General features: G+C 42.6%; 1 protein-coding gene across 6 annotated transcripts in view; it reads left to right on the forward strand.

Annotated features, from left to right (window-relative positions):
- Positions 1-18,083, forward strand: part of MKNK1 (MAPK interacting serine/threonine kinase 1) — a 42,552-nt gene extending 24,469 nt beyond the window's left edge. For 4 of the 6 annotated variants that reach the window (XM_073357815.2, XM_073357816.2, XM_078854127.1 and 1 more), the window contains 7 exons: positions 4,893-4,997; positions 10,205-10,260; positions 10,404-10,499; positions 12,985-13,179; positions 13,658-13,822; positions 14,563-14,606; positions 15,977-18,083. In XM_073357815.2, coding sequence (XP_073213916.1) covers positions 4,893-4,997; positions 10,205-10,260; positions 10,404-10,499; positions 12,985-13,179; positions 13,658-13,822; positions 14,563-14,606; positions 15,977-16,208 — 893 coding nt within the window. In that variant the 3' untranslated portion in view covers positions 16,209-18,083. Of the gene's footprint in view, positions 1-4,892; positions 4,998-10,204; positions 10,261-10,403; positions 10,500-12,984; positions 13,180-13,657; positions 13,823-14,562; positions 14,847-15,976 lie in introns of all 6 variants that reach the window. The other 2 variants (XR_012160502.2, XM_073357818.2) reach the window with 2 other exon arrangements.
- Positions 18,084-25,249: the final 7,166 nt, after the last annotated feature.

Here is a 25,249-nt window from a genome sequence, read left to right on the forward strand (position 1 = left end):
ATCCTTATTGAACCTCATCAGATTCCTTTTGGCCCAATCTTCCAATTGGTCTAGGTCCTTCTGTATCCTATCCCTCCCCTCCAGCGTATCTACCACTCCTCCCAGTTTAGTATCATCCGCAAATTTGCTGAGAGTGCAATCCACACCATCCTCCAGATCATTTATGAAGATATTGAATAAAACCGGCCCCAGGACCGACCCTTGGGGCACTCCACTTGATACCGGCTGCCAACTAGACATGGAGCCATTGATCACTACCCGTTGAGCCCGACAATTTAGCCAGCTTTCTACCCACCTTATAGTGCATTCATCCAGCCCATACTTCCTTAACTTGCTGACAAGAATACTATGGGAGACCGTGTCAAAAGCTTTGCTAAAGTCAAGAAACAATACATCCACTGCTTTCCCTTCATCCACAGAACCAGTAATCTCATCATAAAAGGCGATTAGATTAGTCAGGCATGACCTTCCCTTGGTGAATCCATGCTGGCTGTTCCTGATCACTTTCCTCTCATGCAAGTGCTTCAGGATTGATTCTTTGAGGACCTGCTCCATGATTTTTCCAGGGACTGAGGTGAGGCTGACTGGCCTGTAGTTCCCAGGATCTTCCTTCTTCCCTTTTTTAAAGATTGGCACTACATTAGCCTTTTTCCAGTCATCCGGGACTTCCCCGGTTCGCCACGAGTTTTCAAAGATAATGGCCAGTGGCTCTGCAATCACAGCCGCCAATTCCTTCAGCACTCTCGGATGCAACTCGTCTGGCCCCATGGACTTGTGCACGTCCAGCTTTTCTAAATAGTCCCTAACCGCCTCTATCTCCACAGAGGGCTGGCCATCTCTTCCGCATTTTGTGATGCCCAGCGCAGCAGTCTGGGAGCTGACCTTGTTAGTGAAAACAGAGGCAAAAAAAGCATTGAGTACATTAGCTTTTTCCACATCCTCTGTCACTAGGTTGCCTCCCTCATTCAGTAAGGGGCCCACACATTCCTTGGCTTTCTTCTTGTTGCCAACATACCTGAAGAAACCCTTCTTGTTACTCTTGACATCTCTGGCTAGCTGCAGCTCCAGGTGCGATTTGGCCCTCCTGATAACATTCCTACATGCCCGAGCAATATTTTTATACTCTTCCCTGGTCATATGTCCAACCTTCCACTTCTTGTAAGCTTCTTTTTTATGTTTAAGATCCGCTAGGATTTCACCATTAAGCCAAGTTGGTCGCCTGCCATATTTACTATTCTTTCGACTCATCGGGATGGTTTGTCCCTGTAACCTCAACAGGGATTCCTTGAAATACAGCCAGCTCTCCTGGACTCCTTTCCCCTTCAAGTTAGTCCCCCAGGGGATCCTGGCCATCTGTTCCCTGAGGGAGTCGAAGTCTGCTTTCCTGAAGTCCAGGGTCCGTATCCTGCTGCTTACCTTTGTTCCCTGCGTCAGGATCCTGAACTCAACCAACTCATGGTCACTGCCTCCCAGATTCCCATCCACTTTTGCTTCCCCCACTAATTCTACCCGGACTTATGACTTACAAGAGGGGCTCTCTCCTTCAGCCCACATCCCCAGCTGAGGTTGGGATCTGAACTCTGTGTCAGTTTTATATCTGTATTTAAACTAGTACCATTGAAACGCACTTGAAATAATGTGAGTTGGGGTGAATCTCTAATTTCCTATGCCTGACATGCAACACTGCATATACTCCATCAGATATTGGTTTTGTCCTCAGCAGTGTGTCTGGCCCCTCTGACTATAATTTGGTTTATGTGCAAGGTTGTATTCAGCTCTCACATCGCTTTACAAATATATTTGTATAGGACTTCATTGTCCAAGCTATGTGGCTGTGCAGTTAGCCAGAGGGTTGCGTAACTTGCACTTTCCTATTGCAGTCGTGCCTTACTGTGACTGTGGTAATTGGTTAAACAGACTCTCAACTATCACTAATGTCTTTGCCTTGGAGCTTTTAAACAAAATGTCTAAATTGCTTATGTTTAAATGTAGCTTTTTTTTCTTCTTAATTTACATGATTAACCCACCTGAAAGTGGAACAAGATTGAATTTTGAGTACATATTATTCATTCATTCCAGAGCATCCTAAAAGTCGTCTCTCTCCATTCTCAAAAGTCCCTTTTGAATAAATGATACAGTATACATAACAAATTTTATCAGTGCTGATGCCACACATGGGGAAATTGTAAAAATGAAGAGGACAGGTCACTGATACGGAATGACCTGGATCTCTTGGTAAACCGGGTGCAAGCAAACAAATATGCATTTTAGTACATTAAAATGTAAATGTATCCATCTAAGAACAAAAAATGGAGGCCATACTTATAGGATGGGGGACTCTATCCACCACAACCCCCAAATCTTTTTCAGGGTCACTGTAATCAGCTGAGCACGAACTCCCAGCGTGACACTGTGGCCAAAAGAGCTAGTGCAATCCTGGGATGAATGAACAGGGGAATCTTGCATATGAGTAGAGAGGTTATTTTATGTCTGTCTTTGGCACTAGTGTGACTGCAACTGGAATACTGTGTCCAGGTCTGTTGTACACAATTCAAGAAGAACGTTGATAAAGCCATGAGTGATTAAAAGATAGGAAAACCTGCCTTATTGTGATAGACTCAAGAAGCGTAGTCTGTTTACCTTAACAAAGAGAACATTAAGGGGTGACTTAATTACAGTCTAAAAGTACCTACATGGAAAACATTTAAAAATGGGCTCTTCTGTCTAGCAGAGAAAGGTCTAACCATATCTGGAAGTGGAAGCTATACAAATTTAGACTGGAAATAAGGTGTAAATATTTAACATTGAGGGTAATTAACCTTTGGAACAATTTACCAAGGGCCATGGTGGCTTGTCCATCACAGGCAATTTTTCTAAGAGAACTGCTGTAGAAATTATTGTGGAGAAGTTCTATGGCCTGTGCTATACAGGAGGTCAGAGTAGATGATCACAGGGATTCCTGCTGGCCTTGGAATCCATGAATCTGAACATGTAACATCTGGAGGATGACCAGGTTCCCACATGTGGGTTTCCCTCAATCACACATTCTGTGTGGACTGGATCAAGGAACTATCTGATTGTGTTCTCACCACTATTCAGTCTAATTCCTGTTTGAGAAGAGCTAACAGACTGTCTGTATACAGAAAGGTATCTAAAATAAACTTTAAAAAAATATTTCAGTCTTCTGCTGAATGAAACTTATACCTGAAATAACATGGAACATTTCGCTTATTGGCCCTTTTCCACAAGGACGAAAAAGACAAGAAAGCTGATTTGCTTTTTTAAAGATATATCTAACAACTCTACAGGGAAGACCCTCTGAACAGTAGACTATTAAGGGGCAAGGCTTAGCAAACTAGAAGCCCTTGCCATTAGCAAGGTAGAGCTTGTGCATGATTGAAATATGTACTGAGAGTAGACTTCCTCAGGCCCTGCAACCCTACTTCAAATGCTCCAAGAGTCTTTGTATCCTTCTATCAAGCTAGAATGAGGCTTGCTTTCTCTGTAAATATTGCCTAGTTACCATAGGCTTAGTTTTGACTGTGTTCACCATTGATCAGCCATGTCCCTTTCTCGTATGGGTTGCCACTATGCAAAAGTGGCAGCAGCTGCCTAATGGATAAATATGCGGGAGGGGAACATCACCCTCCACATAGTACAGTATGTGAGGTTTCCTTCCTGGGCATCTACCAATTCAAAATAATAGGGCTGAAGTAGCTCAGTGTATAAACATCCACTGCCTCAAGGATTTCATATCAAGAGGTGGCAATTTGTCCTTCGTCCTCACTGCCTGATCTTTCTGGTAAATATAACAATCATGCTGAGTGTGTGTGGGGCGGGGAGGGGGGAGAAGAAAAGGCGTTTAGGGCCACTTAGTATGGTAGGAGCCTAGTGGGCAACATTAACTGTAAGCCTTGAAAGATTTTATGTTGGAGGAAAATGTAAACCTATGTGGGGAAAAGCCTTTATCCTGTATTAAAGGGACACTAATATTGTCTGAAAGTTGATCTGCGTTCCCTAGTGTTGTGTCTGAAAGGTCTTGTTCAGGATTCCAAGCACAGAGGGGGACATTCTGCCCAAATATGTAAGCATCTCACCTTGACTTTAGTGGAAGTTTTGATGCATATCTAAAATAAGAGGTTTGTTTTTGGCACTGAGGGACAACAAGTGCGTGTGTTTGACTTCTACAGCAACTTATTCATCAGTCAAGCATAGGTTACACAAAGTTAGATGACACCCATGTCATTCTGTACCACAGCAGGTATAGTCCCACTGTGCTGTAGCAAATGTTCAGCAGCAATCCAGGTGCTGGGCCATGGTTAGATCCGTTTTTGAAATTCACTACCAGGCCAGTGGTATTTTACACACAGAGAATATTTGCATATCTGCAGTAATACCCTGATTTGGTAGGAAGTGGGTATCTTCTGTGCACTTTCAGTTCATTATAACATGCTAGATTTTCACTCTTGCAAAACTGTGTATCAAGTATGCTGCCTTATATCCTTTTTCTGTCATTGAGTTTTGTCCAAATGTGCTAGTTACCAACAAGTTAATCCAAAGAATAATCAAAGACAGAGGATTTTAATGTTTGTTACTAGTTACATTTACATGTTTTCCATAAAAACATAAACTAATACCGAATGAAACAAAACCCATGTAACATGTTAATTGAGCAAGCGTGAAATCCTATTCTAATGTAATTATGAATAATCGTCTAAATTTTAGTACTGTTCACACTGGGATCAGACCTGTGCTAGTTACAAAGAGGTTGAAGCTAACACAACTCCAATCCCAATATACACAGGGCCTTTGACGTTTGATACTTGCAGTATTTACATTCAGTAGCTCTGCTTCAAATAATCTCTTCTTCTGTTTGCTTGTCACTTTCACAGGTTCGATCCTAGCCCACATACAAAAGCGAAAGCACTTTAATGAACGGGAAGCCAGCAGGGTGGTAAGAGACATTGCGTCTGCTCTGGATTTTCTGCATACAAAAGGTAAAAAATAACAACAAACCCTTCTGTGTGTTCCTAACTGAGGTTCTACATGTCAGATTATAAAATTAATCTATAAATATTCAGAATTAAGCATTAACTTTGCTAACCTTTCCAGTCATGTCAAATTCCCAAACATTTATTAGTTAGAGTTGTGTTTAAGTGGGTATCTCCTGTTGGAAATCACCAGCCAGGGAGAATTAATATCGAAAGTTAGGTCTGTTTTTGTTTGGGGCTTAAACCAGTATGTGATGACTATTGGAACAGAACTACTTTTACTTTTTGCAGTCTCCTTTCAGTCTTACCTGGATTCTTTTCACAATATTTGTCCAGAATAGCTCTATTCAGCTGAGTTTTACAGTAAGATATGTTCTCCAGCCTAAAGGCTCCAACCATGCTAGTAGCTGCATGCAAGCAAATCCTCATGCCTGCTTGAAGACACACTGATTTCAATAGAACTTTGTGCAGGAGCAAAGACGTGCACATCTTCTTGTGGAAAATAATCTCACTGTAAAATTTGTTCCCAATCCTTTATACAATTTGGGGTGGATTCTCAAGCTCTAAATTAAAATATGTTGCACAGCTTTAATATACATAGACACAGAACTCAATGGGCACAATTAAACTATTAAAAGAGTTACCATTTGGCTGTTTGGTGGTCCTATCTGAGTTGAGTTACTTTGTTCATTATGTGCTCTCATTACTGCACCATCAGAGTGTCTGAATTAGATTGCATGTAACCAGACATTAAATCTCTCTCTCTCCAATGGACAGTATAAAGCTATTTACTCCCTGCCCTTGTTCCACCCTACAAATCAGGATTGCAAATGCTCTGTAGGTTTAGGATTCTATCTGTCAAGATATTGAGCACTTTGGCCCCAGTTCAGCAAAGCACTTAAGCATGTGCTTATCTTTAAGTCCCAGAACTACTCATGTGCTTAAATCTTTTGTTGGATTGGGGCCAGAGTGCTCAACACCTTGCTGGATTAAGCCCATAAAAGGTAAAGAATCTATATAATAAAATTCCAAGATTGTTACTCTGAAGCCTAAAATGTCTGAGTCAGCGTGAAGGGTTTGAAGTAGCTACAAGCATGGTTGAAAGCTTTTGGTTCAGAATATCATCATGTTCAATCAGTGGGATTTGTAGTCTGTTGTCCAGTTCATAAATTCTCAGCCATTTTTAGCTGTTTATACACACATGACTTTACAAATTGTACCTGTACAACAGTATGGGCTTTCGGCTACTAATGTAATGTTAAGCAATTGAGGAACAAATAAAATGGCAGACTTAAGGTATATGGAATATTGTAAATCTCTAAGCACTTTAATATCAGAAGTCAAATTGCGGGGTGGAATACAGAGAAGATCTTAAGCTAGCTAACCAGCTGATGAACTGATTTATGGAGAAAGATGTATTGCTAATCTTAATAGCTTGGCTATATAATGACTAAAGCAAGGTAACGATCTACAAGTATAAATGCTGCTGGAGAGAATGGAGTTTTGACAGTTTACAGCAGCTGTGGATCTGCCCTTTGTGTGGTGTGGTTTGAGAGTTATGGTCTAGAGCAGGGGTGGGCAAACTTTTTGGCCTTAGGGCCACATTGGGTACAGAAATTGTATGGAGGGCTAGGTAGGGAAGGCTGGAGGAGGCTATGCCTCCCCAAACAGCGAGGTGTGGCCTGGCCCCCACCCCCATCCGAACCCCCCTGCTCCCCACCTCTGACTGCCCCCTGGGACTTGTGCATCCTATCCAAACACCCCTGCTGTCTTCCCCCTGACCATCCCCCCCCGGACGCCCTCCCCTATCCAATCTCCCCTGCTCTTCGCCCCCTATCCAACCCTCCCCGCCCTGTGGGGTGGGGGAAAAGAGGGCTTAGTCCTTTCCCTGTGTGTTTCCCCTGCTCGTTTGGCTGCTCTCCCTGGCAGTCGGGCAGGGCACACTCCCTGTCTGGGCTTGGCTGCTGGGGACAGGGGCCAAGCATGGTGGAGGGGGGCCCTGGTTTGCTCTGCCCCTGTCCCCGGCAGCAGGGCCCCTTGACCACCCTCCTGCAACCCCCCACCCCTGCTCCTCTCCTCACCTCCCTGCCCCCCAGGAACTCCCCCTGACCACGCTGCCCTGGAGCACCAGGTCTGGCCGCGCGATAGCCACGCTGCCCAGGTGCTGGGGGCACTGTGACTGCAAGGGAGGCAGGAAGGGAGGGGAGCAGAAGGGGAGGGGCCAGGGCCAGTCTCTGCCCCGCTCACCCCGCTTCCAGGGAGTTGGGCTTACTCCTCTGCAACCTCTCCTGACCCCGCTCCTAAAGAGCTCGGGGGCCAGAGGGAAGGGTCCTGCGGGCCAGATGTGGCCCGTGAGCCGTAGTTTGCCCCCCTCTGGCTTAGAGTGATGGGTAAATTGAGCAACAGAAAGTTCAGGCAGAGTATCTAGGGAAAGTACAGAAATTGTTAAAGTTATAGTAAGATCATATGTTAACCTATATATAGGTACTGTCTGTTCAAGACATACCGCAGGTGTCGGCATGTTGAGGTTTTCTCACGTTTTCCCAGACATGGAGAGGTGAGCGTGTCTAGCAAAAGTAGGTGAATTCATTAAAAAAAAGAAAAAGTTTGCATTTAATATTGAAGCACTTAGTGTTGGGAAATGTCACTAGTAAAATCCAAGATGCCTCCCCACTCAGCTCATTTCTTGCTCTGGTAATTACTGTCAATCATTAGCTTTCCTTTGGAAAGGGGAGACAAGGGAAGCTTTTGCAAAATGGCTTCATAAACAGTGACTCAACTTGTTGTTTGTCCTGGTTTGGATTTTGTCATTTGGCTGCAGAAGCACCTGCAGTAATAATTCCTTCGATTTCCCATTTACTTTATGGTTCTACTGTGTGGCATTAAAATAATTAGTAAGCGGCTCTCACAACACTAAAGTAAACAGGAAATTAAAGCAGTGTTATCACACATCACTTTGTCATGATGCTGATGCTGCAAGTGACTTCTTAACTCAAACGTTCCTTAACAGCAAGGCAACTAATCTTCCAGTTAGCGATATTCTAAAACTTAAGGGAATGACAGTTTCCTCAAACACTCACATGGCACACTTGGGAAGAAACCCCATGGCTAGCTAACAAACCATTGCATGAATATTTAAAAGGTGGCTGCTTTCCTTCCGAGGCACTGTGGAGTAATTATGAAGTGAATTTGTTACATAGTGGACCCAAAAATGCAAATAAGAATCTGCAACCCACAAAACCTTAACCCACAGCAGTGAAATACATTGTAGGAGCTGGGGACAAATAGAGGGACAAATATTGGGAGACTAGCTAGAAATCCCAGATACGTTATCTTAAGACAATCTTGATCACAACACTCTTCCATGCACAAAAATGGGTTGCACCAGTATTATTGCTTTGAAGAATCCTTTGGGTTAGAAATGTAACTATTTTTCTAGTTAACTGCAGGAAATGGCTTAATGTCCTAAACTAATAGGATTTGACTCTTCTCCTTCCTGGTTATTTATAAAGCACCCTTACTTTCTCATACTCCAAAATAGTAAATAGCAGGTGTGTCAAAGCTTAGCAACTTTTGCAAAATTGTGTTGCTGAGACGGTCATTAAACTGCAAGCAGGTTAGTTGTGCAGTTCAACAATTTACTTCTGGTGATTCATTTGCTATAACCGCCCTTCTTAAATTTAATTTTGGATGGAGAATTTTTGGTAACTGGCTGATCAGGTGCATGAAGAAGTAGTGCTTCAGTACTATAAAACCACCTCCATATGTTGTTTGGGTGGATGTGTGTTTCAGGTGCCGCCTTAAGACTCACGTTTTTCTGTGTTGCCCTCGAGAAATCAGTTTAATCAAATAAACAGACCTCCAAATTACTCCCTTTTCTGGGTTTTTGGATGCTTCCGATTATGTGTGTTTTGGTGTAACGGGGTCAGCACCTACTTCTCGTGGGTGCCCCTCTGGCTGATAGAGCCAGCAAACACCGTTCTTTTCTCTGGGGGAGGCACCCACCTCTTGTGGATGGCCCCTTTTCTCTCGATTAGATATTTTTTGGTCTTGTATCAGGGCAGCGCCTGCCTCTCACAAGCACTCCCCCAGCTGATGTTTATAGATTCATAGATACTAAGGTCAGAAGGGACCATTATGATTATCTAGTCCAACCTCCTACACAACGCAGGCCACAGAATCTCACCCACTCACTCCTGCGAAAAACCTCTCACCTATATCTGAGCTATTGAAGTTCTCAAATCGTGGTTTAAAGACTTCAAGGAGCAGAGAATCCTCTCTTGACAGGTCTTCAGCAACTCAGCCCTCCGGCCGAGCCACCTACACTGACTCCCCTCCCCCCCCCCACCTTCCGGGGTATACAGTCCCAAGTTCTTCTTTTGGCCCTGGTATGGGGCCGTAACTCTTTGGCTTCTTCCCAGAGGCAGTGCCTTCTTCAGCCACCCAGCCGAGGCCCATCTCAGTACCTGCAGCTGGTGGTGTTTCAGCAGGCCTCCCTGGGCTCAGTTTTCAACAAGACCAGCGGGGCCCATCTGGGTACCTTGCTGGCCTGGCCAGGTTCTGTGCTTAGTCTCCCTGGACTGCAGCCTGCCTGCACTCACCTTCCACTGGTCCTGCTGCTCTTCCCACCAGCCAGGTACCCGGTCTTCAACAGTCTTCCCTGGGATTCAGTCCTGTCTGCAGTGAGCTGTCCACGGTACTGCTGCTGCCCTTTCAGCCAGCCAGTCACCCAGTCTTTACTTCTCAAGCTGCGACTGAACTACTGTGCTCTGCTGCTGGTCTTATATAGGGCCCTTCTGGCCCCCGCCTGGTCATTCCATCAGCCCCTCTGATTGGCCGTTAAACTGTCATGCATACATGTATGTGTAAATATTTCTTACAGCTCATTGGTTTTAATAAGCCACTTAGTGCATCGTTATTTTGGTGTGTACTGAGTAATTCCAAAGTGTTTCAAATGATCTTTTTACTTTACTGACTTTCATACAAATGTAATTTCATAAAATAAATACAGCGGGACATGTACAGTGCAATCCAAATGTACACTGCTCATCATCTAGTTATTGTCATTAAAGAACCTCAGGCTAGATAGCTTTTTTATATCAGACCTATGATCAGAATAGCCCTATGAGGCTGCCTTGCAGTGAAGAAAGGTAGAATGAGATGAAAAATTTGAGGGAATCTTACTAATGCACATTTTATCTCATATGTTTTAGGCATTGCACATAGGGATCTGAAGCCTGAAAACATACTTTGTGAATCTCCAGAAAAGGTGCTCTTTTATTTTCTTGTTAAAGTGAAAATTTTCAGGCCATGGGGACTGACACCTGTGTAATTATTTTGTTCGTTTCTGGCTTCCGTAACCTCTTAACTCCTTTTTTTTTTTTTTTTTTTTTTTTAAATTCCCATTTTCAGATGTCACCAGTGAAAATATGTGACTTTGACCTTGGTAGTGGAGTGAAACTGAACAGTGCGTGTACTCCAATAACTACTCCTGAATTAACTACTCCAGTATGTAACCCTCTGTTTTCTGCCCCATTACTTACACTGTAAAGCAACCACTGAGACCGCTAAAGGAGAGGTTATAAAGGGCTTACTGGAACTACTCTAAATATGGAGAGATCATACTAAACCAATTCCTTGTCTAGGGGTGCAGAGATTGTGGATTGCAGGCTTTCTCTATTTAAGGGATAGGGGAGGGAACTCCATATAAATGATTGAAAACCATCCAGTTATGCACACAGCTAGCCTTTTGCAAACAAGAGGCATTTGTCATATTTGCAAGTTGTCTTGTCTTAAATTGTAAACTTTTGGGGATGAGAAGCCCTGTGTGTGTTCGTACAGCAGTTTGCATGGCGGATGCCTGATTTTGACTGAAGTCTCTTGGCACTTTCTCCATACAAATAATAAATAGTAAAGCAGAAAAAAAATCACTAAAAGAAAAGGAGGACTTGTGGCACCTTAGAGACTAACCAATTTATTTGAGCATAAGCTTTCGTGAGCTACAGCTCACTTCATCGGATGAAGTGAGCTGTAGCTCACGAAAGCTTATGCTCAAATAAATTGGTGAGCTGTAGCTCACGAAAGCTTATGCTCAAATAAATTGGTTAGTCTCTAAGGTGCCACAAGTCCTCCTTTTCTTTTTGCGAATACAGACTAACACAGCTGCTACTCTGAAAAAAATCACTAAGTGTTTCAAAGCACTAAAATGTGCCCATTGCAATTCCAGTTATAATGAACTTCCAACTGCAGAGAAGCTCTGTTTGGGGAGGAAATCAAATCACCGCAAGATAGCTCCTTTGCTTCTCTTTTAAAAATAATCCTTCTGTAAATAGGAAAGGAATAAAGAAACACATCACGGTAGAAGATGCACCCTTTGATCACGGGTTTAGTAGCTAGGACTGTCCATCTCTCATCCACTACCTCGGATTTTCCATCTGAGCAGGGAAAGGACAATAATCACGCCCATTAATCTGCTATGAACATTCTGTGTCTTTCATTGTTTAACAGATGAAATACAATTAGCATATGCAAAGGATATTTCTTGGGCAGCTGCAAAAACAGCTTAGGTGGTTTTCTGTCTGTTTCCTCAGTCCTGAGGGGATGCAATACAAAAATAAAAGGATGGAAAAAGTGCCCTTGTGGTCCATCTGCTACTGACTGAAGGAATTGTTTCAGCTTTTGATTCTGTTTGATTGCACATGTTTCTGCAAGCAGCTTTTTCACATGATTTACCCTTCTCAAATGCCGTCACGAATCTTGCTGCGCCATCCAAAAGCCAGTGGTGTAGTTAGCAAATGATAGCAGTAACATACTGTGTGCATTAGTTGGTGCTTGTGTGCAGTCTATTAGACTTTGTGATTCACAGCCAGGAAGACAACTTGAATCATAATTTTGGGGGTTCTCCAAAACATCTGACTAAAAGGTAGTGATCCTCTTAAGCCAACCAACCCTTTTTTTGCATTGTGTAGTCTAAAATGTTTGTGTTATGTGTATTAAACACTCTGTCTTGACAGAGATCAGACTCAGTGAACTTTTAAAATTTTGTGTATTTGTTTCTCTGTTAGTTCTGACTGTTGCACAGCAACTGGTACAGTAACTGATTATTTAGCTATTTGTCTGCTTTTTTGTTGGTCATTTCTAAGTGGTGTGAAATCTGTCATTACTAAAATTCCCCTTCCTCATTTTTTTTGAATAAGGAGGCTTGTGCATAGCTTTTATTTTTATAGGTAAAGATTGGGTTAAAAATGCATTTTCAGTACGTATTTCTACAATATTATTCAGTGTATAATATTTGGAATTGGTAGCTGAGCCTCGGAGGACTGAGCAATTAAATTATGGGCAGAAGACTGAATTTCAAGCTACATTACTGCTTTTCCACTGTCTGTGTAGTTGTAACACACGTTGCTACATAAACCCAGACAGTTTATTTTTGGCAGTGCAATGAAAGGATAATCTGAGAGTGGAGCAGGAATTAATTTTAAAAATTTTGTATAGAAGACCGTCCACTTACGTTGCTAGATTTTTTTGTCATAAAGGCAATTAGTTAAATATGCATTGCATTTTGAAAAACCATAAACATTCAACAAGCTTTTTTCAAAAAATTTTCAAGTGCTCTGTGCTCTCCTTATCCCTGCACACCTAGGACAGCTAGAGCTGGCTATCTCACTTAGCATTTTGCATGGTCTGAGAACTTTCTAAACGTTAAGCCTCTCCGCAGCCCCATTTTATTCTTGAGAGATGCAAAAGCAGAATAGTTCTGACTTAAGAAATCTACGTTGCCCATGTCAGAGGCATGATTAATAGTCAGTACACCTTGGCTCCTAGTCCCATCTTTAGACCACTTCTTTCAATCATCCCAGCATTACTCTAAATAGTTCTTCAAATATGACAACCCTATCCAGTTTCATGGTCCCCTTTTTGCATGTTGTATTGGTTGCATTGATTGTTCACCACCACACCCATTGAAAACGAATTTGAATTCTCTGTTTACCAGTGTGGTTCTGCGGAATACATGGCACCAGAGGTGGTCGAAGTCTTCACAGAGGAGGCCACATTCTATGACAAGCGATGTGATCTGTGGAGTCTGGGTGTGATTTTGTATATCATGCTCAGTGGCTACCCCCCTTTTGTGGGGAACTGTGGCACAGACTGTGGCTGGGACAGGGGAGAAGTCTGCAGAGTCTGTCAGGTGACTGCATAATCTGGGATGTTTGGGAGAGATTGATATAACTCTGAACTTTATAGGGCTGGCTGGCACATAAGATTGGGCTGCAAAGCAAGTCATTCTGGGTTTTTCCTATAACCCAACTAGTAATCCTCAGAGAGAATAAACTTTAACTGATATGTGGGGAGGGTGAGGTAGAAATGTGAGTTACAGATGCTAATATACTGAGTGCGCCTCTTAAATTTGCAGTCTGAGAGTTGGCAACCCCTCTTCCTCTCATGGGCTAGGAGACTTGCATCTTGGTGTTTGGGCCTCTGGTTACATTGTCACTAGCTGGGTTTAACATAAACTACCAAAGCCCTCCAGCTAAAAGTGAGAAGTTGGGACCTGCTGTTTCAAAGGGTATAGTGTTTTTGGGTTTGAAATATTGTAAAGGGCAGGAACAAAACCTTTTCTCTTACTTGTAGTTAATATTTAGTATAAATGAATATTCTTTTGGCAGAATAAGCTCTTTGAGAGTATCCAGGAAGGCAAGTATGAGTTTCCAGACAAGGACTGGTCTCATATATCCAATGATGCCAAAGATCTCATCTCAAAGTTGCTAGTTCGTGATGCCAAAGAAAGACTTGGTGCTGCTCAGGTTCTTCAGCATGTATGGCTGCAAGGGGTAGGTATCCTTTTAAAGCATTGTAGATTGGCTTCTCCTGAGTCATACTACAAGCCATCATCTTCAGACATGGCCACTCTGCCCATATCTGTATCAGTGTGTGCCTTGTTTAATCAAGTAAATAAAATCCAATGGTTTTATTCCTCAAGCTGCTGTTTGCACCATGGATAAGTGATATTAGCAGGAATATATCTAGGTGCTAATGTAAGGCACTCTTTTTGCTCTCCAGCATTACTGGCCTGTGCATTTAAATAGCTTCCCCTGTGGCTTCCAGGCACTGGACCGGAGAAATTATTTTGGGGACATATGATCTCTAATACAGTGATTAAGAACCCTGGTGAATTCTAGGTGATGGCTTTGAGGACCCTTAATATTTTGCATGATCTTGTATGTTAGTTTCCAGTTCAGGAAAGTATGTACATCCAGTTTGTACTGGATACAAATGTAGCTTGTTCTGCTGTTCTAGGCATACTATATTTAGAGCTTTCCAATTATTAAACTGCCTTAAAGTTGCACAATTGTTGAATCCCTGTGGGATTTCCTTTAAAGACAAGGAAGCTGAGAAATGTGTTGAGTCCTATTAAAGTCTTCGGAAAATAGAAAATCTGTCATTAAATATGAAGTGTTTTGGTTGTAACGATGCGGGGTGGGCAGAGAATAGATTTCTGTTGGAAAATCTTGGGCAGCACAAAAAAGTACAGTAAGGAAATTTACCTAACTTTTTAATTAAAATTTTATAGCAGGCTCCTGAAAGGGGATTACCCACGCCACAAGTTCTTCAAAGGTAACCTTCCTTGTTAAGAATCTGTTGCTTTAGTTGAGAATAACATCACAAGACAGGCATTGGACTGGAACCCTCAGGGCAAGAGGCGACAAAGTAGAACAAAGATAACATGGACCTGCACAATAGAAGCAGAACTGAAAGCTGTCCAAATGACCTGGGAAGAAGCTCAAAGAGCAGCAGGAGACCACCAAAGATGGAAGGCAGTGGTGAAGGCCCTATGTTCCACATGGAATAAAAAAGGCATGAGAGCAAGAGAGATTTAGTTGAGGCGACACTTACTGATTAAAGTAATCTCACCACCTGGGTTCTGGGGAGAGCGTTAGGGTAACAACTTGGGAGAGCTCCTTTAGGGAAAGCACGCTTATTTTGCACATATGGTTGCAATAATTTTTTTGTTGTGCTAATGCTTGGGATTTTTTTTATATCTAATCTGGATTAGTTGTGGGAGAGGCAATAAAGGGCATTCCTCTGTGTTGAGGTGCTTGGAGGGATTTGAAGGGTGGGATGGGAGGTGTGGGGCACAGGAGGAAAGACATGTAGGCGCACGGTGTCTAAGAGAGTTGTGTTTCAATGATGGGTGAATGATTGCTGCACCCACACGGTCTGATCCTTCTCCCATTGAAGTCAGTGAGAATTGTGCCCTTAATTCAAGAGGGAGTAAGGTCAGGCCTCAGTGACAGTTTTGGTGAAAAATTCTGAGCAACAGGCCCTGTGGCAGAGGGGTTTTGCAAGTCTGAACACCCAGGTCCTATTCCTAGCTCTGCCACTGGATCACTGTGTGTCCTTGGGTAAGTCACTTTACTTCCTGGGGCTCATTCCCCTCTGTAACAAGAGCATTGTACTTACCTCACTCAGGTTTATGTACAGGGTCTAATTATAGAGAGGCTGGGGTCTCTAGTTGTTACCATAATACAAATAATAGCAGCAGGGTTAACTTATTTCTGAAGTGCTTTCTAAGTCTGTCCGTCTCTGCTGTGGCCCCCATTACTGTAGTATCAGTTCGCTTCACAATCTTGTAATGTATTTATCTGCACAACACCCTGTCAGGTGGGAAACTATTATCCACATTTTACAGAAGAGAACCGAAGTACAGAGAGACTGTGACTCACCCAAGGTATCACAAAGTCAGTGGCAGAGAAGGGACTTGAACCGAGGTTTCCGGAGTCCCAGACTAGTGCCCAAACCATGGGACCAGATCCACGTTATAACGTGAATCACTAGTCGTCCTAACAAGTACAAGTGTGAAAACAAAACCTCAAAGTGTCTTGCTTGCTAAACAAATGTTTCCTTAAGAAGACTTGGCAGGTGCATAGCTGGGTCTAGTGGCTTCTGTGCATACGTTGTATAATCTGAGTTTCCTTTTCCTGCAGAAGGAACAGCAGCACGAAAGACCTGACGCTTTTTGCAGCAGAGGCCATTGCCCTTAACCGTCAGCTGTCGCAGCACGAGAATGATCTGGACATAGAGCAAGAGAACATCGCTCAGGCCATGTGTTCCATGAAGCTTTCTCCCCCATCCAAATCCCGCTTAGCCAAACGCAGAGCAATGACCCAAGCCACCAAAAATGGTGACTTCCAGCCAGTCACTCATGCAGCCCTTTGACATGCTGACCTTGCTGTAGGATCTAATGGGATTGGTCGACTTTACTTCATGAATTTTAAAGTCTAATAGACATCAAGATTTAATGACTTTTAGTAGTAAGCTCATTTGTAAAGGGACTTGTACCTTTTAAATTAAATGGATACATTTTGTAGGAATGTTTTTGCTTGATGGATTTAGTAGATTAAGACAACTTAATTGAAATTCTTTTTAAACTAAAGAAAGCGAGGTTGCTGCTATGTTTCCAGAGATGATAAATCACTAAGCTTTCCTTATTTTCTCTTAAAAGAGCACACTTTAAAATGTAGACTTGAGGACATTTGGAAGAGTTCTCTTGCTTTGCATGTCTGAGTACAAAGACTTTCTACCCCCAACTCAACTACCCTTGTGTAGGAAACTATGGTGCTGCTCCTTTGGGGCCTCTTGGTGCTGCTCCTTTAATCAGCTGGAGCTGCTACTAATGATCTACTCCGTACATTTCTTTTAACCCACCGAAAGGCCGTTAGTGCCCCTTGTCCTTAGCACTTACTGACTCAGAAAGTGCAGAGGATGCTTAAGGCTGAACCCTGCAACTTGATGAGCCCTCTCCACTCCCATTGGCTTCAGTTGGAGTTAAGCACATCCTGCAAGATGCTGAGGATGCTCAAGCATGTAACAGGATCAGGGCCTTGGCAATAAACACAAATGCCAGGAAGTAGATTTTCATCTTTTGGGGAGGGGGTCCAGTGGGCAAGCACATGGACCCAGAACATTGTTTTAGTTCTATACCAGACATCTCTTTATAGTCTCATAACTAGAATTTACTCACTTATATCAATTTCAACTGTTGCTCTCTGTTTTAATACATTAAATTCCACCTTTTCTTTCTAGTTACATTCTTAAATCTGAATCTGATATAGCAGTCTTAGCAGAGAAACTTTAAATGAATGTATGTTATACTAAGGACAGTGATGTAGGGATCTTTATCTCATGAGGAGCATGTCTCTAATTAATTTTTTCCTGTGTTATCCTGACTATTTCTTGATGTAGGAGGGGTGAATGCACAGGTTCCAATCAAGTATTATTTTGGTGAGAAATCTGAGCTTTTCCAGCTAGTGGGAAGATACAGTTTGTGTGAGGGCAGGGAGGGGGCATGGTCAGGCACTTGCAGCAGTCAAACCAGGTGGCTGAGGTTCAGATCAGAATGTTTTTGTTACCGCATTGTTACATTATGCATACTGAGCCAAGGTGGTTCAAGAGCGATCATGGAAGTGCATTGGCCCAAATTTTCAAAAGTCTTTAGCAATTTTAAGTATTCAACTTGAGGTACCTTAACACCACTTCATTTTCAGAAAGCGCTCAGCATCCACACTCTGAAAATTGGCCCTTTTAAGTTGTCTCAGGCTGGGCATGCAAAAGTGCTAGTCGTTTTTGAAAATTTATACTAATGTGTCATGGCAGGTGGAAAATATGCCTTCAGATTTCAGGATTAATCATCCTAAACAGCTAGAGAATGAACACAGGAAACCATTGGAAATGGAGAAGTCTGAACTATAGCAGATTTCATCGCCCAGTCTGTCAGAGTTTCACATTTGCCTTTTGAGAAGTGTGTGTATTTTATATATAAATATTTTTATACAACATGCTGTATTAGTGACTAATAAGAAAATGTGTACTTTATTTAAACTATTTTATATATTGTGCCAGTGGTAAAGATTATGAATTGTACTTAGCCTTGTTTTTTAAAATAAGTTAAGTTATAGATTTAATACATTCCATAATTTACTGTGTATTTTTGGTCTGATTTTGGAGACTGAAAACTCAGGAAGCAATTTGCTTACCGCTCTCTGTGACACTCTTAACTTGTGTACTGAAAATTAAACTTTAATTTACCTTCTATATTGTCTTTATCCATCTCCAGTGTTGTAATAGTCTTTCATGGTAAAACTAATCTCTAGATTTTTAAGGCCAGAAGGAACCATTATGATCATCTAGCCTGACCTCCTGTGTAACTCAAGTAATAAATTTCACCTAGTGATCTTCTGCATCAAGCCCAATACCTCTGCAGATGCTACTGTCCAATGGAGGTAGAAGAAGCTGCATTGTCAAGGTGAGGGGAGGTCAGTTGAGCAGGGGCCTTGGATCTTGGAAGATCTGCTGGCTTACTGGTCCATTCTCCCTGCTCCTTCTGTAGAAGACAGTAGGAAATGAAGCATACCATGCACGTATTTACACACAAACATACAATGAGGAATTGCCAGTTTGAAAGTCATGGAGCTGCTGCTGCCCGTAGGTCCTGCTGGGAGGGATGGAGGAGAGAGATGCTTCAGTATATCTTAGCGTAGCATCCGGCTCTTGTGAATGCAGGTCGTACTGTCATTTTGATTTTAAAATGTGATCACATTGGTTGATGTAAAGGTTTGCACTCTTACGATCGATGCAGACCATTTATTATGGCTCTTCTGTACACCCTTAATGGGTAAAGACTACTACACATATAGAGGAGAATTTGAGCCTTTGGATACATAGAATCCAGAAGACATTTCTCAACAGTCCCTTTAAATTTGAGACTGTGCCCTTAAGTCCAGGTGGACAATATATATTTGGTGTCAAAGCAAAGCTTATGAAAAGATTGTGAATGTCACCTGATGTCCTGTGGTCTCAAGTTCTAGTTGGCACGTATTAAGATTTGGAGACGACGAGTTTTAAGAGGAGGGATGCAGTCATCTGGGCTAACTTCAGCTGATTCTTATTTTTCAGGCGTTCAGAGGAAAAAACATTATCTTGTGAAACTGGTTGTAGATTCCCTCTGTATAAAGTTAGAAACTAAGTGAACCTCCTGAACTTGACTGACCTTTAAGCAAACTTCTTTACTCCATTAAGAACTTTAAAGTTTTGAATGTTGTCCCAAAATCTTCATCTTGAATGTATTTTTAAAATGAATGAACAAACCTAGTTCATATCCTACAGGGATAGATGATCACAAATTTGCTGTCTTATCTTTAAATGAACATCAATTCACTAGGCAGAGTACAGCTTGCAACACTGAGGGGTGCGGTGTTCGATCTTAAAAAAAACTGGAGGAAGCAGATAATTCATCCTATGAAAGATATTGTAGTGTTCAGTAAATCTTCTCAAGGAGCTCTGAACATGGCTGGAATTCAAAGGCAGACAGCCAGCATCTCTGATTCATCAGCCTTCTTGAATCCCTCCTTGGTGATCACCTTCATTTTAAAGTCAGCCCTCTGGTCATATCCTGTTCCAGGTACTTTATTAAAATATGCGTTAGATGCATCTGTTTTAACATTCTCTTGCATCCAGCAGGAAATACAGCAAAAGGGAGAGGGAGGTTCACTTTTTTTGTCTTGATAAATAAGATAGGAGCTATGCTCCAAGTACTACAATATCCATACAGGGGGTAACAGTGCTTTAGCTCTGTTGCTACTAAATGCTTTTACTCCTCTTACTTCCTGTGTCTTCATATTAGAATTAATGATTTCAAATATGTTAGGTCCTAGTGTTTTTTAAGGAGTTTGGTATATTTAATGTCTTTGCCATTTTTTCCATACAAGTGGAAAATTTCACACTTTTGCCAGCAACTTAAATTCTTCAGTTTTCTTGCTTCCTGAAGATGGAGAATGAATCACAAGATTATGTACTGGCTAAGATGCATCCTTGGAGTATCAGTGGTTTTGCCCTTGTCTTCACAAGCCCTGCCTTTAAGGTGGCCTACTGGAAAGTGTCTCCATTTCCTTGCTGAATCACATCAGAGCCAGTGGGACAATATAAAAGAGGCTGAATCACCACTGAATCACTCAGGTTTGCATTTGAGAGAACTCCCTTGACCTGTTGCAATACATCAAGGTGCCATCTAAAGAGGATTAGTGTTTCTACAGATCAGTAAGAGTGACACTGGCCCCACCCACCTTCAGGACCTGATGAATCATCCCCATGACTTTTATCTGAGCCTTTGAGCAGAGTACCAATTTTTCTTTTACCTCAATTGTCCCTTCTTTCAAGGAATGTCTCATTTTAGTCGCACATTCCGCACACACCTTGGTGTCCCTTCGCCTCACAGGATTATGATGGTGAGATTATAGAAAGTCATTTCTCTACAAGGAGGAATCAGATATCATTTAAATTTTCCTGCATTAATTTGGTCCCTCATTTTGGGTGTTTGTCCTATGCTGTTGCCCACATGTGGGCCTTGGCAGGAGAAATCTGACTGTCAGGATATGCAGTGAGGCTGTTAGCAAGCATCAAAGATCTAACGAGTATAAGATCAGCCACACCAGGTCCGGCTCATGGTCCATCTAGCCCAATATCCTGTCTTCTGACAGTGGCCAATGCCAGGTACTTCAGAGGTAATGAAGAGATCGGGTAATCCTCAAGTGATGATATCCACTCCCAGTTTCGGGCATACAGAAGCTAGGGACACTAACTAACCGTTTCCTTAAGGAAATGATATTTAGTCCTAAGTAAGGCATCCCCATAGACAGCATTTAATTAATCCCATACTGAAGTTAAAAGAACAGTAACCAACCCGCATTAATCTCAAAGTACTGAATTACATTCTTTTAAATCTTGTGGAACAGAACATTTTGCAAGATTTTGCAGTCTGTGCGCATGATGTATCTTCAAGTGACCTTTAATACAAATATTCATGCTCAATCTTGGCAAAGCTTTTTAGAAGGGTTTACTTTCCATATCGTTCATTGCACAAAAGGGTGCTAATGGTCCTAGGTGTACGTTTTTCCCTCTTACTCCTATGTCAGAAATGGAAAGAGAGTCTATTTTTGCAGAGGCTGTGGGAGGGCTGGTTTTCAACTTAAGAGCAGCTTGGTTACTTTCCAAGGCTGCTGATTTTCTTTGGACGTTCCAGTGGCAGAAACAGGCTTCAAGTTTTGACTTCCATGGAAACACACTGCCATGGCAACCAAAAGACCTGACAATGCTGAGGAAATGTATAATTGTACTAAGCCATACTCATGGTTCCCTTTTCCCTTGCTGCTTGATTTCATTCACCACGAAATATGTTTGTTTGACTTGCTTATGCCACAGTGATGGGTGCAGTAGAGAAAGGCACTTTCCTTGGAAGACATAGTTTTGAAAACAGCAGTATTCTGTTTTCGTTTTGTGAAAAGCTATTGCAAGTTTAGAGGGAGATGTTCTCTGTAAGCACATTTCTCTTCTGACAATAGGAGGAGACTACTTCATAAAGTGAACTCTTCATCGATACAATTTGCCAGTGGGCTTAATGGAGTAGTAGTGGGCTGCTTTATTAATCAGATGTTGTGCAAATTGATGTAAATTGGTGGTAATGAACCCTGAGAGTAAGAGAGCCGGTTTGTCATCTAAGGGCTTGTGTGCACTGGCGGTGGTGTGGAGAGTACACGTAGCTACGTGCTGCAGCGAAAAGCAGGCTGTGTCCACAATGCAGCGTGTAGCTAGCTACGTGCAGCAGTGAGAGGCTCTGGCAATGGGACGCGACCCTGCTAAAAATAGCAATGTACTCGGGGGAGTCATTGCTTGGATATGTAGAGTATGTACCCAAAGGTTTTGGCTAATCAGAGTCTCTGTTTACACTGCTCTTCATACCGTGCTGGAGGTCTGTGCAGTGTATGTATTCCACCCACCACTTGTAAGTGTAGACACAGCCTAGCAGAGAAGCACAGAATACCAGCACTATGACTGGTCCCTTCTGGCTTATGTATCTGAATTTTATGCTACTGACCATCACTGAAATATCTAAACAACTTCTGCATAAGACCAGTAGCAGTTTGGGCTGGAAAACACAAATTCTATTTAGCAAAAAAAAAAAAAAAAAAAAAAAAATTGAAGACTTCAAAATTTTTGCTCCCTTCTGATACGGTATGAAAACAAGACCTTGGAAACTTGTCATGAAAACACACCCGAGCATAGCCTGGTGGTTGGGGTCTGAATTGGGATGTGGGAGACCCAATGTCCAACTCTAATCTGGATTTGGGTCTCCCACGTCCCAGGTGAGGGCCTTCACCACCAGGCTTTTGGCTGTTCATGTGAGTTGCTGTCTGTCTCTCTCATTTTTGACCTAAGATTTTGAGCTGGCAAAATGTTTTGACAGAAAAGTCATCAAAAATTTATCAACCAGCTCAAATAGCAATAGCAAAGTCCTTGGTGGAGTCTGACTCCCAGCTACAGGCTGCTTTCTGGGGAAAACGTTTATCTCCTATTCCCCTTTGTCAACTCATGTCTCCATTATTTATTTGTGTTGCGATGGCCCTTGGAGCAAGGGGTGTCCTTGACTCTATTCTTGCATGATAAACCACCACCCGGACTTTGGCCTCTAGGAGCTGCTGCAATAGACATGGAAGAAGGGAGTTTGGTGGAGGAATATGTAAGAGGAGAGTGTGGATGGCAGATAAAAAAGCAGAGGGGGTGAATTCCAGCCTTAGAGGCAGTAGAAGAGTACCAAAGCCTACAAACTGAGAATTATAGTTTTTGTAAACATTTTTCTGCAGTAATATATTTTTGCCATGTGGTGAGCATTACTTAACTATGAACTGATTGATCAGGCAAACCCTAGGAGGGGCCTCTCTGGAGAATGTTCATTTCATTAGAGCCAGAAATAGCTGTTTACAGTTAGCACAGTCTTCAGAGATTTTTGGAAGGACATTCAGGGCCTTACATTAAATATCTGCATTCAGGTCTCTTGATTATGACTGGCATTTGTTTGGCCTTCCTATGTCACTCTAGAGAGATCCATCTGCTCACAGCTCACTATTCTGGGGGCAACTTAGTTACAGAAATGAGTGGATTATTTGTGGTGGCAACTGATAGGAGGATAAAACAGGGCAGGTGTTCCGCCTGGAGAGATGAGGTGAATGGGGAAAGGAAGACCCCCCAAGCTGCGTTAGCAGGAACCTGATTTGCAAGTAGCACCTTAGGAGTGTGGCGCAGTGGATTGAAGAAACTGGAGTTGTCATTGCTGCCATACCTGCCACTTTGTGTTGCCATCCTACTGGCTTTCAGAAACTTAACAGTATCAGGCCGGGACGGTGCTTGGAGGGGAGACCTCAAGAGACATGTTCATGATTTAGCAGAAGACGCTTATCCCTCCAAGTTGTTAACTATGTTCCTGCATGGAGTTAGGAGTCGATGTGCTGTCTTGCAGGTGAGATGTAAATCAGCTGGTTTACTCTTGAATACTTGCCTCACATCAAAACCTCAGACGTGGTCGGCGCAGGTGTGGGTTAGCGGACACTGCTACAAACAGTTCCGGCACATGGCATGCATGCGCATCCATGTCTGGAATCCATATAGGGACCATCACGCTCAGCAAATTTGCGGATGATCCTAAACTGGGAGGAGTGGTAGATACGCTGGAGGGTAGGGATAGGATACAGAGGGACCTAGACAAATTGGAGGATTGGGCCAAAAGAAATCTGATGAGGTTCAATAAGGATAAGTGCAGGGTCCTGCACTTAGGACGGAAGAACCCAATGCACAGCTACAGACTAGGGACCGAATGGCTAGGCAGCAGTTCTGCGGAAAAGGACCTAGGGGTGACAGTGGACGAGAAGCTGGATATGAGCCAGCAGTGTGCCCTTGTTGCCAAGAAGGCCAATGGCATTTTGGGATGTATAAGTAGGGGCATTGCCAGCAGATCGAGGGACGTGATCGTTCCCCTCTATTCGACATTGGTGAGGCCTCATCTGGAGTACTGTGTCCAGTTTTGGGCCCCACACTTCAAGAAGGATGTGGATAAATTGGAGAGAGTCCAGCGAAGGGCAACAAAAATGATTAGGGGACTGGAACACATGACTTATGAGGAGAGGCTGAGGGAGCTGGGCTTGTTTAGACTGCAGAAGAGAAGAATGAGGGGGGATTTGATAGCTGCTTTCAACTACCTGAAAGGGGGTTCCAAAGAGGATGGCTCTAGACTGTTCTCAATGGTAGCAGATGACAGAACGAGGAGTAATGGTCCCAAGTTGCAGTGGGGGAGGTTTAGATTGGATATTAGGAAAAACTTTTTCACTAAGAGGGTGGTGAAACACTGGAATACGTTACCTAGGGAGGTGGTAGAATCTCCTTCCTTAGAGGTTTTTAAGGTCAGGCTTGACAAAGCCCTGGCTGGGATGATTTAACTGGGAATTGGTCCTGCTTTGAGCAGGGGGTTGGACTAGATGACCTTCCGGGGTCCCTTCCAACCCTGATATTCTATGATTCTAAGAACTAATGGATTGATCCAATGCCAAAGTATTGAAGTCACTGAGAATCTTTCAACTGACCGAGCTCAATGACTTGTAGATCAGTGGCTCTCAACCTTTCCAGACTACTCTACTCCTTTCAGGAGTCTGATTTGTCTTGCATACCCCAAGTTTCACCTCACTTAAAAACTACTTGCTTACAAAATCGGACAAAAAAATAGTGTCACAGCCCACTATTTCTGAAAAATTACTCTCATTTTTACATATAATTGGAATATAAATATTGTACTTTCAGTGTATAGTATATAGAGCAGTATGAATAAGTCATTGTCTGAAATTTTAGTTTGTACTGACTTGGCTAGTGCTTTTTATGTAGCCTGTTGTAAAACTAGGCAAATACTTAGATGAGTTGATGGGCCCCCTGGAAGCCTTCTCCATAGCCCCAGGAGGTTTGTGTACCCCGATTGAGAACCACGGTACTGGATCAAGTTGAAATAGCTTCATTTAATATTAATATGTGCAGTATCTGTTATTCTATATAGTACTTCTAGGACAGTTTTGGTAATACTGGGTATATGTATGTATTTATGGCAAACTTGGCAAGTTCTTTATGGTGATGACCACTGTAAAGCTGTTAGAGAATTCCTTGGGTAACTTTTGCAAAATCAGGCTGTGTTAACTCTCATGTTCTGGCCAAATTCCAATTTGGGCAACACCTTAGCTCTCCTTCCTGTCACAACTGGACAGCATATTCTTCATTGTCTGTACTAAACTGTTAGCAGTTTCATGCCTTCTTAAACAATTGCATGCATTTCAGTAGTGGCCTGACCTTGGGGAGAATTTTGTTTGATCGGTGACGCATAGTGGTACCTATAG

Source organism: Lepidochelys kempii, chromosome 8 (assembly GCF_965140285.1).
Source record: "Lepidochelys kempii isolate rLepKem1 chromosome 8, rLepKem1.hap1, whole genome shotgun sequence".
In the NCBI taxonomy this organism is placed as follows: Eukaryota; Metazoa; Chordata; order Testudines; family Cheloniidae; genus Lepidochelys; species Lepidochelys kempii.